This window comes from Phyllobates terribilis, unplaced genomic scaffold (genome assembly GCF_046119375.1).
Source record: "Phyllobates terribilis strain yellow unplaced genomic scaffold, ASM4611937v1 Scaffold_3__8_contigs__length_932513732, whole genome shotgun sequence".
Classification (NCBI taxonomy): Eukaryota; Metazoa; Chordata; class Amphibia; order Anura; family Dendrobatidae; genus Phyllobates; species Phyllobates terribilis.
In genome coordinates, this window is record NW_027362763.1 from 66,856,605 (window position 1) to 66,874,816 (window position 18,212).

The 18,212-nt window shown below is 42.9% G+C and overlaps 1 protein-coding gene across 2 annotated transcripts in view; it reads right to left on the reverse strand.

Annotated features, from left to right (window-relative positions):
- LOC141258814 (cytochrome P450 2K1-like) overlaps window positions 1–9,815 on the reverse strand; it is a 209,279-nt gene extending 199,464 nt beyond the window's left edge. Inside the window, exons 1-2 of one of the 2 annotated variants that reach the window (XM_073673964.1) lie at window positions 9,530–9,815; window positions 9,093–9,289 (exon numbers count right to left, since the gene is read on the reverse strand). In XM_073673964.1, the coding sequence (XP_073530065.1) occupies window positions 9,093–9,272 (180 nt within the window). In that variant the 5' untranslated portion in view covers window positions 9,273–9,289; window positions 9,530–9,815. Of the gene's footprint in view, window positions 1–9,092; window positions 9,290–9,471 lie in introns of both variants that reach the window. The other variant, XM_073673965.1, reaches the window with a different exon arrangement.
- Window positions 9,816–18,212: the final 8,397 nt, after the last annotated feature.

The window sequence follows — 18,212 nt, forward strand, 5'->3', positions numbered from 1 at the left end:
TAACACGAGTTGGGTCATCTTTATCGATCTGAAAAAATGCCCAGGCTATGCAAGGCTTAGCACCCATGCGACCTGAAGAGCCACCACGACTTGTGGTGAGAGGCAGAGTTGTGTTTGAGGATGCAGTTGTTGACGTGCTTCCAGTACTACGTCTCTGTCCAGGAAGGCGCAACCTGACCTCGTCGTCGCTAGCATCTTCCTCCACCTCCTCTGCTGACCTCATCTCTTGGCTGACTGTGGGTTGACAATAAGTGGGATCTCCAACCTCATCATCATCACCCTGTGCGTTATCACACCCGTCGTCCTCAGAGCCAACCTGTTCCTGCCCTGACAAAAAACTAAAGTTGTCGCTCCAATCAGGTATTTGAGTCTTATCATCGTCTTCCTCATTGTCTCCACCAACAGGAGTTACAGTTTGGGAATGAGGGTCTACATTATGGTCAGAACCTTCTGCGTCTGGTCCTGGATCCGAATCATAAAGATTCTGGGCATCAGTGCAGATCATTTCCTCGTCTGGATTCACAGAAGCGCTGGAGTCGACCTCTGATTCCCAGGCTCTAGTATGAGTAAACAGCTCTGCAGACTCAACATCTGTTCTACCTCATACTCAGACGGGCAGCTGGAGATTTGGGAGCTGTGAGGAAGCAAGTGCGATTGGGGTGACACCTTTGAGGACTGGAGTATTTGTGATGTTGAAGTTGATGTGGAGGAGAGCCCACTTAAAGGAGCACTTGATATCCGTTGAAGCACCTGCTGTTTTTGTGCCTCATCTGGAATTTGTAGCAATTGGCGTGACCGTAAGAAAGGGATCTTATCACATTGTCCGCTAAAAGAAGTAGACATTTTAGTTTGGCTGGAAGATGGTCTTTCTTCTGCAGATGTTACTGTTGCTTTAACACCTACCCCACGGACACAACCTTTGTTCCCCTTCCCAACACTCCTATTCCCCTTTCCACCAGCAGCAGGCCTTTTTCCACTCATTTTGGTGGTTAACAACTCTGGAGTTGTTTGCACAAAAAAACAATGGATGGGAACTGAGCAGAGCTGAGTGGCCAAACTGTGGTATTAGGCCAAAACTATTGGCTGGGTTAGATGCAGAAAAAAATTATATTCAATTTGCAACCTGATGGAGGTCAGTATAGATGGACTAATAGAGAAAGTCCCACACACTGCTAGAAGGCCAAATATTTTTTCAGAGCTAGATGCAGAAAAAAATATATTCAGTTTGCAACCTGATGGAGGTCTGTATAGATGGATTAATAGAACAAGTCCCACACACAGCTAGAAGCCCAATATTTTTTCAGAGGTAGATGCATAAAAAAATATATTCAGTTTGCAACCTGATGGAGGTCAGTATAGATGGACTAATACAACAAGTCCCACTCACAGCTAGAAGCCCAATATTTTTTCAGAGGTAGATGCAGAAAAAAATATATTCAGTTTGCAACCTGATGGAGGTCTGTATAGATGGACTAATACAACAAGTCCCACACACAGCTAGAAGCCCAATATTTTTTCAGAGCTAGATGCAGAAAAAAATTATATTCAATTTGCAACCTCATGGAGGTCAGTATAGATGGACTAATAGAATGATGCTATGCCCAAAAGATTTTACTTCACTAGGTGCAGTAAAAAAATTGGTATTCTATACACAGGTGGTATATCTTGCAACACAGATAGGCTACTCCACTGACTAACACACTCTGCAATAGGCCAAAAAGGATTAGCTTTGCTAGATTCAGCCAAATGCTGTGAAAAAAACTTGCACAGCACTGGCACAGACCTGCCTGGCAAAAACTGATAGGAACTGATGTAACCTAGTCCTGAAAAGGACTCCAATTACAATTAGTCTTTACTCCCACAATCTATCTATTTAAGAGCACAGACCTGCCTGATAAAAGTCGCAGGAAATGCTGTAACCTAGTCCTTAAAAGGACTGCAATCACAACTATTCCCTACTCCCAAGCTATCTGTAGATTTGTGCGAAAATTGGCTTGAAATTAACAAGGTATAGCGCACACAGCAACAGCGGTGCCGTCTAACACGCAGCTGCAGCAGTGAGAAAATGGTGGCGACGGGGAAAATGGCTTGGTCTTATAGGGCAAGGACATGTGACATACACTGCCAATGACACATGCCCTTGCTTGTGTGAAAAAAAGCACTTCGCTCCGTGTGTGCGCTGCTGATAGGCTGACAGATTGCACCTCCCCACTGTAAATGCGGGAAAGAGAAAAAAAAAATGGAGATCTTCATTGTTCCTGCAGAGATCCATCCCCTGCCCCTCCCCCCACCCCGCTGTACACTCAAACTGCGTATTAACATTAATTTTCATCATTACTGAGAAAAAATCCAGTTATGATTTTGGTGCACGAACAGTTATCGAACATAACCTCGAACAGCCGAATTTTTCTCAAATTGTTCGTGTTCGCCGAACAGCTCGAATTTGAGATTGGCGAACAGTTCGAGTAGAACAACGCTCATCTCTAGTCAACATGTAGTTTGGCAAATTCGAGTCTGGCATTTTTGTGATTTTTTATCAACAATGGTGTTCTCCTTGGTCGTCTCCCATGAAGTCCACTTTGGATCAAACAACGACGGATGGTGCGATCTGACACTAATGTTCCTTGAGCTTGAAGTTCACCTTTAATCTCTTTAGAAGTTATCCTGGGCTCTTTTGTTACCATTCATATTATCCGTCTCTTTGATTTGTCATCCATTTTCCTCCTGTGGCCACGTCCAGGGAGGTTGGCTACAGTCTCATGGATCTTAAAATTCTGAATAAATGTGAAACTGTAGTCACAGGAACATCAAGCTGCTTGGAGATGGTCTTATAACCTTTACCTTTAACATGCTATAATTTTCTTTCTAATCTCCTGAGACAACTCTTTCCTTTGCTTCCTCTGGTCCATGTTTAGTATGGTACACACCATGTCACCAAATAGCACAGTGAGTATCTGTAACCCTATATACAGGCCCACTGACTGATTACAAGATTGTAAACACCTGTGATGCTAATTAGTGGACACAACTTCATTCATCATGTCCCTTTTTGTCACATTATTTTCAGTGGTACCATCATTTCTGTCCAGGCCTATTTCATGAGTTTAATTATTTTTAAAATTCTGTGGAAGCAGGGTTGAAAAGCAATGACTGACTTTCATTTGTTCATTTTCATAGATTTATAAATTATTATTACTTTTGTCAGATTCAAGTTATTTCTGTAACCATTGTGGGTTTTTCTTTCATTAAACGAGGGGTACCAACAATTTTGACCACGTGCGTATATATATATATATATATATATATATATATATATATATATATATATATATATATATATATACACAGTATATACATATTTATATATATATATATATATATATTATATACATAATATACATTATTATATATACATATATATTATTTTTTTAAATAAAAAGAAAATTTCTGTGGTCTTCCTAAATAATAATTAATTTTACAGTCTATATTGGACATTGTGAAAACCAGAAAGGAAAGTTTGGAAGTGCACTGATCAGCCTTTTGTCTAAATTTGATTGAGGTTGAGTGTTGTATGCCTACCAGGATCTATAACTCCCTTAGAATCAATTGTCTCGGCCATACCAACCCCAGCTAAAAGGGTGTTTTGCTTAAAGACTTCCTGGATCTTGCTAATAGATCAGATATACAGTTTAACCAATTATGGATTGATATCATTTTTTCCATACTCCAGGTTATTGTCCCTTTTATAAAACATTGCGGTGTTAATATGCTATTATTCTCATTCGACGCAAATTTTCTGATATTGAGACTTCAATGCCATTATGGGCAAGCCAGTGATGTAAAATTACATAGACTGTATTCTTTAATATGGTGATGATCTGACCGTGCCCCGGTGAGTGAGTGGATTCTTTGTTTTTTTTTCTTTCATCTGATATGCACATATACAGACATGTGCTTTGGGAACGACCTTACTAAAAATGACGTGGGTGACTTTTTTTCGCTCAGAACGCCTGCGGTCACAGCATCTTCCTGATTAGATTACTGACATGCGCTTATGGAAGAGTTAAACACCGAAATAGGGGCTTCATATGATATGCTTGATGGGGAGAGTCCTGCTTCACACTAAAACACCTGTCACATGATTGTCAATTAACATTCTTAGCACTCTGTAGAAATATGGATATGATGTATTCACTATCTGCACTTTGTTGATGAAATTATTTAAATAATAATGACTGTATTCATTCTTACACTAGAAATGAACTACTGTTATGCACTTTTTGCACTTTTATCTGTAGTGATGTATAATGGATGTACCTATAAAAACCTTGCTTTATCACTTGTACACTGCTTGAAAAATATTCTCAACAAAACTGAAACGTTGCTGAGCCCCAATGGGCAATTAAATCACACTTTTTTCCCTAAATTCTTGATGGAGTGCTGCTTTAATTTTTTTTAGCTATCTGGAGGTTTGGTAATTGCCTGAATGATTTTGCACCCATATTCATTTTATATTGCCTGCCTGTGTTGCTTCTTTTTTTCTTTTTCTAAATAGATAGATATGGGGTAGATAAATAACCGTGAGAAATATAAAGAGTGTCTTGTGTGTGTAATTTACTGTACATATGCTAAGCTAATAAATAAAAAAGTGAAAAAAAATATGTGGGGTCCTCCTATTTTTGGTAAACAGCAAAGGTAAAGCAGACAGCTGCATCCTGATATTATCAGGGTGGGAAGGTCCATGGATATTAGCCCCTTCTCAGCTTAATAATACTAGCCCTCAGCCACACCAGAATGGCACATTAGACGTGCCAATTCTGGCATTTTGTACGGCTCTTCCCGATTGCCCTGGAGCGGTGACAATCAGATATAATGGTAGTTGGGGTTGAGGACAGCTGTGATTTGTCAAAAATCAAATCTGACATCAAGCCCTGGGGATAGTAATGGAGAGCTTTCTATCAGACACCCCCATTACTTACCCAGTAATAAAAAAAAATTGATTAATTGAAGAAAAAAAATCCCATGCAGGTAGGCCGTAATCCACCAAATTGGATGTAGTCCAAAAATGGGAAAAATGGAAGAAGGCAGTAATAAAAACAAGAGACAGTCGCTTGTTCACCAATTTATTGAAAATATGTACCCTGAATCGGGCTCCTGCATCTGTAAATAACAGTAAACTTCCTGCTATTCACACAAGCCGGTTACTGATGTCAACGCTCATCATTGTCACCGGGTCTCGCTGAGCACAAACCTGGTGACTCTTATAAGCGTCGTAGTCACTGTCCGGTGTCTGTGAACAGCAGTCACTTTACTGCAATTCACAGACGCTGACATTTTTTCAATAAATTGATGAACAAGCTATAGTGTGGAGGAGTCTTTATTCAAATAAAGGATTTTTTTCTGTGTTTTTTTTTTTATTACTGGGTTAGTAATGGGGATGTCTGATAGACATGTCTCCATTACTAACACCATGGGTTGATGTCAACTGTGATTTTTGACAAATACCAGCTGTCATCAACCCCAAATCCCATTACCCCAATTGCCACAGCAACAGGGCAATCAATAAGAGTTGGGCCAAGCGCCGGAATTGGAGCATCTATTGTAATATACCAACTCTGCGGCAGATGCGGGCTGTTATTTTTAGGCTGAGAATCGCCCAATGACTATGGACCTTCCCAGCCTAATAATATCAGCTCACAGTTGTTTGATTTACCTTTGCTGGTTATCAAAAATAGGGGGACCTCAAGTTATTTTTTTCATTTATTAATTTATTAGCTTAATATATGTACAATAAACTACTCATGAAAGCCACTGATATATTTCACAGATATCTGTCTACCTGTCTATCTATCTATTTGCACATCTCATCTAACATACAAAAGGGAAACAAAAACGCAAGCGTCAAAAAAGCATTAAAAATGCATACAAAAATGGAAGTGAACAAATGTGCGGGATTGAAATTCAGCTGCATCAAAAACTCAATAAACACTGATCATGGGAACGTGCCCTAAGTTTTCTGGATGATTGATTTGTGGTGCTTAAAAGTCACCAAAAATGGTTTAAGACAAAAATAAAGTGAATATTTTTATATGAGAATTTGTAGACACAATGTCTTTAAAAAAATGGCACCAGGTTGCGCAACATTTATTGAAGTATTGTACTACAAAATTAAAGGGAACCTGTTACCAAAAATAACACTGTTAACCTACAGATATGCAGTTAATCTGCAGATTTACAGGGTTATTATGCTGCCCGGCACATGCACGCAGCCGAACGCAGCAAATGGAAAACTAACTTTATTTTTCCCGCCAGCATTCAGCTTTTGTCATGGCGGTGGGGGGTTCCGCAGGTTCAGTCATTGCTCTGAGAATACAGAGCAGCTGCTGCAACCACACTCCTGGTATTGACTGACACTGGCTCTACAGTGAGGCCAGCTGTTACTCAGGGTGGAGGGCATGGTTACAACAGCCGCTCTGTATTCTCATAGCAATGACTGAACCCACAGTGCCCCTGCCCACATGGCTGAATCCAAATGATAGTGTAAAGAATAAAGTCCATATTCTCCCCACTGCATTTGGCTGTGTGCAGGTGCCAGGCAGCATAATAATTATGTTAATCCGCAGATTAACCACATATCTGCAAGTTATTAGCGTTATTTCTGGTGACAGGTTCACCTTAAACAGAGCACAAAAATGTACCAATAAAAATGCTCGCCACCCGGGCATAGAACGGGTTCAATAGCTAGTCCTGGTATATGCTTCAGCATCCTTGTATATGGTCCCCTATTGCTGGATATGGTCCTCCAGCCTGGTATATGCACACCCAGCCTGGTCCACCACCTTATTATATGCTCCCTCATCCTGATATATGGCCCCTCCATCCAGGTCCCCATCCTATTATTTGCTCCCCCATCCTGGTATATGCTCCCCCATCCTGGTCCCCATTCTATTATATGTTTCCTCAGCCTGGTCACCCATCCTATTATATGCTCCCCCATCCTGGTTCCCCATTATTTTAGATGCTCCCCCATCCTGCTATATGTTCCCCCATCCTGGTCCCCAATCCTACTATATGCTCCCCCATCCTAATATCTGTTCCTCCAGCCTGTGTCCCCATCCTATTATATGCTCCCCATATTGGTATATGCTCCCCCATCCTATTATATGTTCCCCCATCCTGATCCCCCATCCTATTATGTGCTCCTCCATCTTAGTCCCACATCCTATTATATGCTCCCCCATACTGGTATATGCTCCCCATGCTTGTACACCATCCTATTATATGCTCCTCCATCTTGGTAAATGCTCCTCCATCTTGATATATGCTCCCTCATCCTGGTCCGCCATATTATTATATGCTCCCTCATCCTGGATTATGCTCCCACATCCTGGTTCCCTATCGTATTGTATGCTCCCCCATCCTGGTCCCACATAATACTTTATGCTCCTGCAGGTTGTATATGCTCCCCCATCCTAGTTTATGCTCCCCCATCCTGGTGCCCCATAATAGTATATGCTCCCACATCCTATTATATGCTCCCCCATCCTGGATCTCCCATGCTATTATATGCTCCCCCATCCTGGTATATACAGTACCTCCCATGCTTGTGCTGTTGTTCAATACATACATAAATACATACAAACAAAGCACTCCTACTCACATTTAACCTGCAGCACGTCATCTGCATTACAAATTTAAATAAAATGGCGTTGGAGTCAGCGCGTGCGCATACCGTGCTATCCCGCGCTGTGTGTGCAAAATGGCCTTCAATAAAATGACGCCGGAGAATGCAATATGTGCAAGCGTTGACTCCGGTACCACACTCCTCATCCAACCTCGCCCTAATGGCGTCTGAGATCGGCGTAGACTCCGGCGCCACACTCCTCCTCCAGCATTGTCCTCCTCCCTGGACTGCTGGTGTATTAACACTGGATGTGTTCTTCTGACTCCAGCCACACTGCGCAGGAACAGCCTACACTGGCTTCGGACAGACAGACACATCCAGCAATATATTATAGATATATACTGTTAAGGGGACAGTTGCAGACAACTTTATTATAATGGAACGCAACCAAACCTGGGGTCCGCGATGCAGCCTGGTGGACTGCTGCCGAACACCTTCTGGGTATGAAGGTAAAAGTAACTGAATAACAATCCCTTCCGTGTTACAGCACACTGGAACGGGTATAGAAATTTGCACTATCTCCGTTAGCAGCACAAGAGATATGAGGTAAAAAACTATCTGTAGTCCTGTTACAGCACAGGGACTACACTGGCGGCGCTAGGATGCGTGTGTGACTCACACCGACGGATACGTGCCCTCAGTCGGCGTGCTGCCGGACAGAGGAGTATATCTCCATGTGGCTTACGGAAGACCACCAGGAATAGGACGTCTGCAGGCTGCTCGGGGTGTTAGGCGACCCCTTTGGCAGAGCCAGACTGCTAGACGAAGCTACCTGCCTATTTCCACTAGCCTGTCTATGGAAACTACACGTGGAACACAGTCGTCCACACAACAGCATCACTGTTCAATGATCAGAGCGCGCCGCCATGTTTGTGGGCGGGTCTTTTAAAGACTAAGCTCTGCCCACCGTCGCACCATTGGTGATGTCACCCGTGACCAATCTGGCGATGCCAGGTCACCGGATCAGCTGACTCCCAAACCACCAATCACGCCATGTCACGGGCATGCTCAGTGCGGTGCATCCTGGACTTAGACTGCAAAAGCCCTGTCTCTTTCCCAACCTATGTTTAACATTGCTAGGCACAATTACCCAAGAGGCAATCTGTATATCTCGTGGACCCGCTAGGTGCTGGAGCTGATGACTAATGCTTAGCAGCATCAGTACTGGCTGGACAAGAATGGGAGACCACAGGAGGCTATAGACTCATTTTGAATCCAGCAACGACCCGACGTCTAACATATACAGTATATATAAGCCAAAAAAAGCCAAGCAAACTGTGAGAAGGAAGTCTAAAGTAAACAAACCCTTTAAATCTTTACTCTCTGCAATATGTGGCCCTATTATATTCCTTCCAGGTGACAGAATCATAACCTTTTAGGATAAAATAGTCAATATACTGAATGTTACCTGATGCATTGTGATATGTGGCTTCTTCATGTCTAGAATGTGCAGATTTCCAATGATTGGTAGCGGTCGAGGTCCGGGGGGAAAATTATAAGCATTTTTTTTCCGTTCAATAAAAAACAGGACAAAAAAAAGGAATAAAATAATAGACAGAACCAACGTGATGGGATCAGATGGGATCATAATGCCAGGAAGGGGTTCTGTAGAAAGACAAATAGAAACACATAAATGTGCTAACATCTATAAACATTATCTATCTATCTATCTATCTATCTATCTATCTATCTATCTATCTATCTATCTATCTATCTATCTATCTATCTATCTATCTATCCACTAGTATCTACCCCTCCAGTATATCTATAAATCTATCCTATCATACCTAAAAATCCTTCTGTTTTCTCAGTAATATTTTTCAGCCCTTCCAAATTAATGCTTACTCTGTTAATCAAATGTCCACGACTGGATCCTGCTCTTCAGTGTGATTTTGCACTTCTGATTCACATTGCATAACATCAAAAATGTAATGTGATATTTACAACCCGCCCAGATATTCGGGCCAAGGAATTGTTTTCTTTGAGATTTGCTGTGCTGTGGAGCAAAGTTTTTCTATAACAGAGTTCGGCTACAAATTAAATTCAACTGACTGGAGGACCGAACATGTCCATGAATAGCACAGACAAGTGGTGACGCTGCAGAGGAGTTTCAGATCTGTGGTCTACTCTCTCCTACAGCTGGAGCTGGTTATACACATGTAGTAGCTATCGGCTGATTGGATGCTCGGCGGATTGTTATTCTCCATACACATGAACGCTCGGCACAACCAATGGGGACAGAATAAATTTCTGACAGACACCACTGCTGTCAGACACCTCCAGCGAACACTTATCACTAAAGAAAACAAAAAGGGCATTGTTTTTAAGTTCAAATTGTTGGATTCTTCTCTTCCCCAAAATCATCTGTTGAATGATATTCTGGAGGCTTTCATTGATGTTCAGTCAATCTCACTGATAACAAAGTGTTCAGCTGACTTTAATCTAATGTGTACGTGGGGCTTTACAGCTGATCGCTGGGGGTCTTTGCATTGGGCACTATGTGATCTAGTTACAGGGAACTCTTCTGACCAAAATGTAGGTGACCTACATTTCTTTAACAGGACTGAAAATTAGAAGTGATAGAAGCAATTTGCCAGAATTCCAGCAAAATAATTGCCGATTTTACTGTTTTCTGTGAACGAGGAAGTTTTGAAAATTTTTTTTACTAACCTCTCCTCAGTCCTACTCATACCTCTCCCACTGCCACCAGTACTCCGATCAGCTCCTCTGTCTCCTCCCTTCTGTCTTCCATAATCTTTGCTTTCCAGACCTCTGGCGCTGCTGTTCTTCCCTTCCGTCATGCTGTCATGTGAATGATATGCAACACTCAGTCATTTGGGGCACAACATAAGTCATTGACCTAGAAAGTATAGCATCATATCTTAAATTTCACTAATAAAACAAGTGTGCAAAAAACAGTAAATTGTGACACGCACACTTTACGAGGTATTTATTAACACTCTTGTTTGGTTTTTTTCATTTGTCTTTTGCATTTTTTTTTTCAAACAATTCACCCATTCTCTTATGGATTTAACACAAAATGCTAAGCACATTGCATCCTGAAAAAAACAGTAGTGGCAACAGGCTGCAATATCGGTGTTAAACTAATGTAGCGGTTCTGCAAAAAAACAGTACTTTGTGACACGCACACGTTGCGAGGCGGACACTAAGCTACAGTTTTTTTTTCTTTCAGTAATATTGATGGTTTGCTTTTGCATGAAGAATGAAAAAAAATATGCACAACTGAAATACAGCACAGCACTATATCCATTGTGATCAATCACTGTTGGCTCCTCTATCTCTCTCTCTCTATCAATTGAATTTCAGAATTATTCTCATTTCTTCACAAACTGCACACTAATTGACTTTACTGCTGTTCTGCAACACACATTATCAATTGACTATGTTCACTATTTTCTCATACAATCGTAGAATGTTAGAGTTGGAAGGAACCTCCAGGGTTATCATGTCCAGCCCCCTGCTCAATGCAGAATTCACTAGACCATCTCAGACAGATGTCTGTCCAACCTCTGTTTGAAAACTTCCATTGAAGCCCCTCTCACCTGATGCTGTAGTCCTTCCTATATATCTAGATGCATCATAAGGGGTGCAAGTGATGTGGGGTGCATGCACGTGTCCTTTTCAGCAAAGTGTCCTATTCGACAAGTGTCTGACAGTCATTTCAATGGCAGTCATTCAGGGCAGGAGTCAGGTAACCCACACTTTGTACTCTCTTCTAACTATGTACTTTACTCTTGCATCCATATTCCTGTTTGCTTTTTTCATCCACATTCACCGCCCCATCCCCCCTCCATCACCACTCATCCACATCTGCCCCTCTATCCTGCCCTCTCCCACGTACAGCTCCCATGCTCTTTTCAATTTCCTGAAAAATCTCACTCTATATTATACAAAGATATTGCACAAGAAACCATGTCACAATTCCAAAAACTATCTGCTCTTTCTCTTTTTACTGCTACTACTCACTTTAGGGGATATCTCTCCTAACCCCTGTCCATCATCTGCCAACCTCAACCCCTCCCCCACTTCACATCGAAACCTTGCTAATCTTATTAACATCAGTTGTACTCCTTCATCTCCCTTCTTCAATCGTACACTGTGGAATCCACGGTCTGTATGCAACAAGCTTTCTTTCCTGCATAATTAATTTGTGACCAACTCTCTCAATCTGCTGGCCCTCACTGAAATCTGGATCTAGGATTCTGACACTGTCTCCCCTGATGCTATTTCTAATGGCGGTTTGCATTTTTCACATTCCCCGAGACCTGCAAACAGACTTGGTGTTGGAGTCGGCTTACTCCTGTCCCCACAATGCACCTTCCAGGTCATCCCCCTAGTTCCATCACTCTCCTTCCCTTCTTTTGAAGTCCACATCATCAGGCTCTTCCATCCCCTCTCGCTCAGAGTAGCGGTCATATAACGTCCCCCAGTCTCACCCACCCAGTTCCTTGACCATTTTTCTGCCTGGCTGCCGCACTTCATGTCCTCAGATTTACCAACCCTTATCCTGGGAGACTTCAACATCCCCATGAACAGCCCCACCTTCTCATCCGCATCCCAGCCTCTATTTTTAACCACTTCTCTTGGCCTCTCACAGCTTTCAACCTCTGAGACACACAAAGACAGAAACACCTTGATCTGGTCTTTGTCCGACTTTGTTCAATCCCTTACCTAGATAACTCCTCTCTTCTGCTCTCTGAACATAACATTCTCTACTTCACGCTCACAAATCTTCACCCTCCCCAGCACACTCCTACCTATCACACATTCAGAAATCTACAAGCCATTAACCCTCATACACTTACAGACAACCTTCACTCATCACTGTTCCCAATCTCCTCTTTTTCTTGTCCTGATATGGCTGTAAATCACTACAATGACACTTTCAGAAGCACCCTGGACCAAGTAGTGCCCCTCACCCTCAGAACCACTAAAGACAGAGTAAAACAGCCCTGGCTTACACGGCAAACCCGACTTCTCCAGCGATGCTCTAGTAGTGCCGAACGCATATGGAGGAAAACTCGCACACTAAAAAACTTTATCCACTATAAATTTATGTTAAAAACGTATAACTTAGCCCTTCACCTCGCCAAACAGTACTCCTTCACCACCCTGATCTCCTCACTACCCAACAACCCTAAAATAAGCTTTGACAACTTTCACTCCCTCCTCAGTCCTAAAGCGCAGGCCCCCATCACAGATATTTGTGCTGAGAACTTGGCCTCCTACTTCACAGAGAAAATAGACACCATCCATCAGGAAATCAGCTCCCAGTCACCAAGTGCCATAACTCCCATCCCTCCCCACATCTCCTCTGTATCACTCTCCACATTTGACCCAGTCACAGAAGAAGAAGTCTCCAGGCTCCTCTCTTCTTCTCATCCTACTACATGCACCACTGACCCCATTCCCTCACATCTACTCCAGTCTCTCTCTTCAGTTGTCACTACTCACCTAACTAAAATCTTCAAACTCTCCCTCTCTTCTGGTATCTTCCCCTCCACCTTCAAAAACTACATCATTACTCCATTATTAAAAAGCCCTCTCTTGACCCTTCCTGCACAAACAACTACAGACCAATCTTCAATCTTCTCTTCATCTCTAAACACTTGGAGCACCTGGTCTACTCTCGCCTTACCAGTTACCTCTCCATTCATTCTCTTCAAGACCCATCACAGTCCGGCTTCTGCTACCTACATTCTACAGAAACTGTACTCATCAAAGTAACCAATGACCTTCTGACAGAAAAAACATATTGGTGATTACTCACTGCTCATTCTTCTTGACCATTCTGCAGCTTTCGATACTGTTGACCACCACCTCCTACTCTCTATGCTCCACTCAATTGGCATAAAGGACACAGCTTTCTCCTGGTTCTCTTCCTACCTATCTGACCGCTCTTTCAGTGTATCGTTCACTGGCTCCACTTCTTCCTCCCTTCCTCTCACTATTGGGGTTCCTCAGAGTTCAGTCCTTGGCCCTCATCTCTCCTCTCTCTCCATGGCCCCAATTGGACAAACCATCAGCAAATTTGGCTTTCAGTACCATCTTTATGTTGATAACACACAACTATACACCTCATCCCCTGACCTTACCCCTACTGTACTACTGAACACCAGTGACTGTCTGGCCGCAGTTTCCAACATCATGTCCGCCCTCTATCAGAAACTCAACCTTTCCAAAACTGAACTCTTCTTCTCCCGCCATCTACTCACCTCCCTCAATCTGACATCTACCTTTCCATGTGTGGCACCACAATAACGCAGAGCCAGCAGGCGTGTTTTCTTGTATGTTGTCTTGGACACCAATCTTTCCTTCACATTTTATATACTCATATACAATCTCTTGCCCACTCTTGTCGCCTGCACCTGAAGAACATCTCTTGAATCCGCCTCTTTCTCACCTTGGAAACAACAAAAACCCTCACTGTTGCCCTGATCCACTCCCGCCTGTAACTCTCTATTAATTGGCCTCCCCCTCACTCGAATTTCACAACTCCAGTCCATCCATAATGCAGTAGCCAGGGTCATCTATCTGACTAATCGTTACTCAGACGCTTCCGCTCTATGCCAGTCATTGCACTGGCTGCCCATGAATTATAGGATCCAATTTAAATTGTTCATTCTCACCCTCAAAGCTCTCCACAGTGCGGCACCCCCCTCATTTCTGTTTATCAGCCTACCTGTTCTCTAAACTCCGCAAGTGACTTTCGACTAACATCCGCACCTCCCACTTCCAGCTCCACGACTTCTTCCGAGTTGCACCCATTCTTTGGAATGCTCTACCCCAAGAAATTAGGATGTTCCACAACGTAAACAGTTTTAGGCGCTCCCTAAAAACATACCTGTTTAGGGCAGCCTATCATTTTCCCTAATTGAAGTCCTTTTTATATTTTTATAGTCCATTCATTATTTCTCCAAACATACAGTACAGACCAAAAGTTTGGACACACCTTCTCATTTAAAGATTTTTCTGTATTTTCATGACTATGAAAATTGTACATTCACACTGAAGGCATCAAAACTATGAATTAACACATGTGGAATTATATACTTAACAAAAAAGTGTGAAACAACTGAAAATTTGTCTTATATTCTAGGTTCTTCAAAGTAGCCACCTTTTGCTTTGATGACTGCTTTGCACACTCTTGGCATTCTCTTGATGAGCTTCAAGAGGTAGTCACCAGAAACGGTTTTCACTTCACAGGTGTGCCCTGTCAGGTTTAATAAGTGGGATTTCTTGCCTTATAAATGGGGTTGGGATCATCAGTTGTGCTGTGCAGAAGTCAGGTGGATACACAGCTGATAGTCCTACTGAATAGACTGTTAGAATTTGTATTATGGCAAGAAAAAAACAGCTAAGTAAAGAAAAACGAGTGGCCATCATTACTTTAAGAAATGAAGGTTAGTCAGTCTGAAAAATTGGGAAAAATTTGAAAGTGTCCCCAAGAGCAGTTTCAAAAACCATCAAGCGCTACAAAGAAACTGGCTCACATGAGGACCGCCCCAGGAAAAGAAGACCAAGAGTCACTGCTGCTTCTGAGGATAAGTTTATCCGATTCACCAGTCTCAGAAATCACAGGTTAACAGCAGCTCAGATTAGAGACCAGGTCAATGCCACACAGTGTTCTAGCAGCAGACACATCTCTTCAACAACTGTTAAGAGGAGACTTTGTGCAACAGGCCTTCATGGTAAAATAGCTGCTAGGAAACCACTGCTAAGGACAGGCAACAAGCAGAAGAGACTTGCTTGGGCTAAAGAACACAAGGAATGGACATTAGACCAGTGGAAATCTGTGCTTTGGTCTGATGAGTCCAAATTTGAGATCTTTGGTTCCAACCACAGTGTCTTTGTGCGACGCAGAAAAGGTAAACGGATGGACTCTACATGCCTGGTTCCCACCGTGAAGCATGGAGGAGGAGGTGTGATGGTGTGGGGGTGCTTTGCTTGTGACACTGTTGGGGATTTATTCAAAATTGAAGGCATACTGAACCAGCATAGCTACCACAACATCTTGCAGCTTGTCATCCTTCAGAGAAACTGCTGAGAACAGGCATGCTTGCGCTCTGCAGTGTCTCTGAAGCTCTACCAGCAGTGTCTCTGAAGCGCTGGATCGCAGCAGAGCGCTACCATCCAGCTTGTCATCCTTCAGACACACTGCAGAGTGCAAGCATGCCTGCGCTCTGCAGTGTCTCTGAATGATGACAAGCTTGATAGCAGCACTCTGCTGCAATCCAGCCTGTCATCTCAATGCTATCCCAGAGTGGGAGAATTCTCCTGCTCAAGCGGTGAGCGCAGGAGAATTCTCCCATGCTGTCAGTGACTTGCATGAGGTGAGCTGAGTTCATTGGACATGAACTCGGCTCATCTGGATGCTGTTACGGCCAGACAGTGAGGAGCTTCACTGAGGATCTTCTCAGTGTCTGTGGCATGGCAAGCTAGATTGCAGCGTTCTGCTGTGGTCCAGCCTGTCATGTCAATGTAGAAGATCTGAAGCTCTCCTGGGAACCATGGAAAGGTAAGGATGAGGTTGATTTATTATTTTATTTTTATTGCAGGAGATCGTTGGCTTCAGCTGGCATGGGCGATACAGTAAGTGGGGTTTAATTTAGAACATTAAAGGAATGTCTCTTTATTTCAATTAAAGGACTTTATTCTGGGTGTTTGTGTTTTTTTAAAATTTGACTATGGGGTTAGTAATGGGGGTGTCTTATAGACGCCTCTCCATTACTATCCTGGGCTTGATGTGAGCTTGCATTATAAGCTGACATCAACCCCAACGCTATTACCCCACTGCCACTGCTACAGGGCAGTGGGAAGAGCGAAGCTAAGTGCCAGCATTGACACATCCTATGGATGCGCCATTTCTGGGGCGGCTGACGGCTGGTGTTTCTAGCCTGGGAGGGGGCCAATATTCATGGCACCTTTCCTGGGCTATTAATATCAGCCCCCAGCTGTCTGCCTAGCCTTTGCTAGCTATTAAAATAAGAGGATCCCACGTCATTTTTTTTGGGTCCCCCATTTTAATAGCTAGTAAAGGCTAGCTATTCAGCTGGGGGCTGATATTAGTAGCCTGGGAAGCTCCATGGGTATTATCCCCTTCCCAGGCTTCAAACATCTGCCCCAGCCGTCTGCTTAACCCCCACTAGAGACTAAAATTACGGGGAACCCCACGCCAATTTTTTTTTTAATAAATCCTTTATTTTAATACTAAATGACAAGTACAGTAACCAACACTGTTACTGTACTTATTATATATGTGACTGACATGTTTCTATCTATCTAATCTATGTGTGATTCTCTATTCTCTCTGTTCTAAATTGTCAGGTATCGGTGTATGCCGCTGATGAATTGCCGGCTTTTCATGTTTCAGTGTGAGCACTGTTCCCATCGATTTGGGCAATCACTGTAATGCCACAACCACCATGGCTGGGACATTACAGTGAATGGCAGACAATCTCTGCATGTTTGGTGCTCTAAAAAGCACCAAACATGCAGGACGGGGACCCGAGTTCCCGCCCGAGCATCGCGCTAGTACTCGGCGAGCTCCGAGCATCTTGAGTACTGAGATGCTCGGGCGAGTACCGAGCAGTGGCGAGCATGCTCGCTCATCACTAGTCATATAGTATCTTTGTTTCACCAACACTGGTAACATGGTATCTTTGTTTCGCCAGCACTGGACACATGGTATCTTATTTTTACCCACACTAGTAACATGGTATCTTTCCTTCCCCAGCACTGGCCATATGGTATCTTTGTTTAACCTGCATTGGCCACATTCTTTTGCCCACACTAATAATGTGGTATTTTTGCTTCACCAGCACTGGTCACTAGTGATGAGTGAGCACTAAAATGCTCGGGTACTCATTGCTCATATCGAGCAAATTGGAATACTCGGGTGCTTGACCCGAACAATGAGCCCAATGTATATCTATGGGAAACTCAAGCATTTTTCAGACGGCACCCCCCGGTGGTCTTCAGAGGTCACAGTGATCAAATGACATGGGAACAGCATGGGGAAGACCCCTGGAAGCATTTCTGACTCCTAGGTCACTGCTGTTAACAGCGTTGTCAGAGGTATTATGCCACTTTTACGGACTCACAATAAAACATACCAAAACAAAACAAAATGGATTTTCCTGGGAATTATGGTAAGGAACATCCTTTCCATGACATGTACAATGTATATAAAGCAAAATAAATAACCAAAAACAAAAATATTCCTCCACACCTTGGGCTATGTTGACACATAGCGTTTTTGATGCATTTTTGCATTGCTTTCAACAAAGACAAATGCATTCACTGGGAAATGTCATTTTAACATTTTACAACCTTATCTGGCCTTGTGGTGTGTCATCAGACACATGCATACAGTGCTGAAAAGACATGGGAACAGCATGGGGAAGACATCTGGAAGCGTCTCTGACTCCAAGGTCACTGCCTAAAAGTGTGCGCATCATAAGTGATCCTTGGCGCATGCACGAAGATGCCTCCCATCATGAACCTG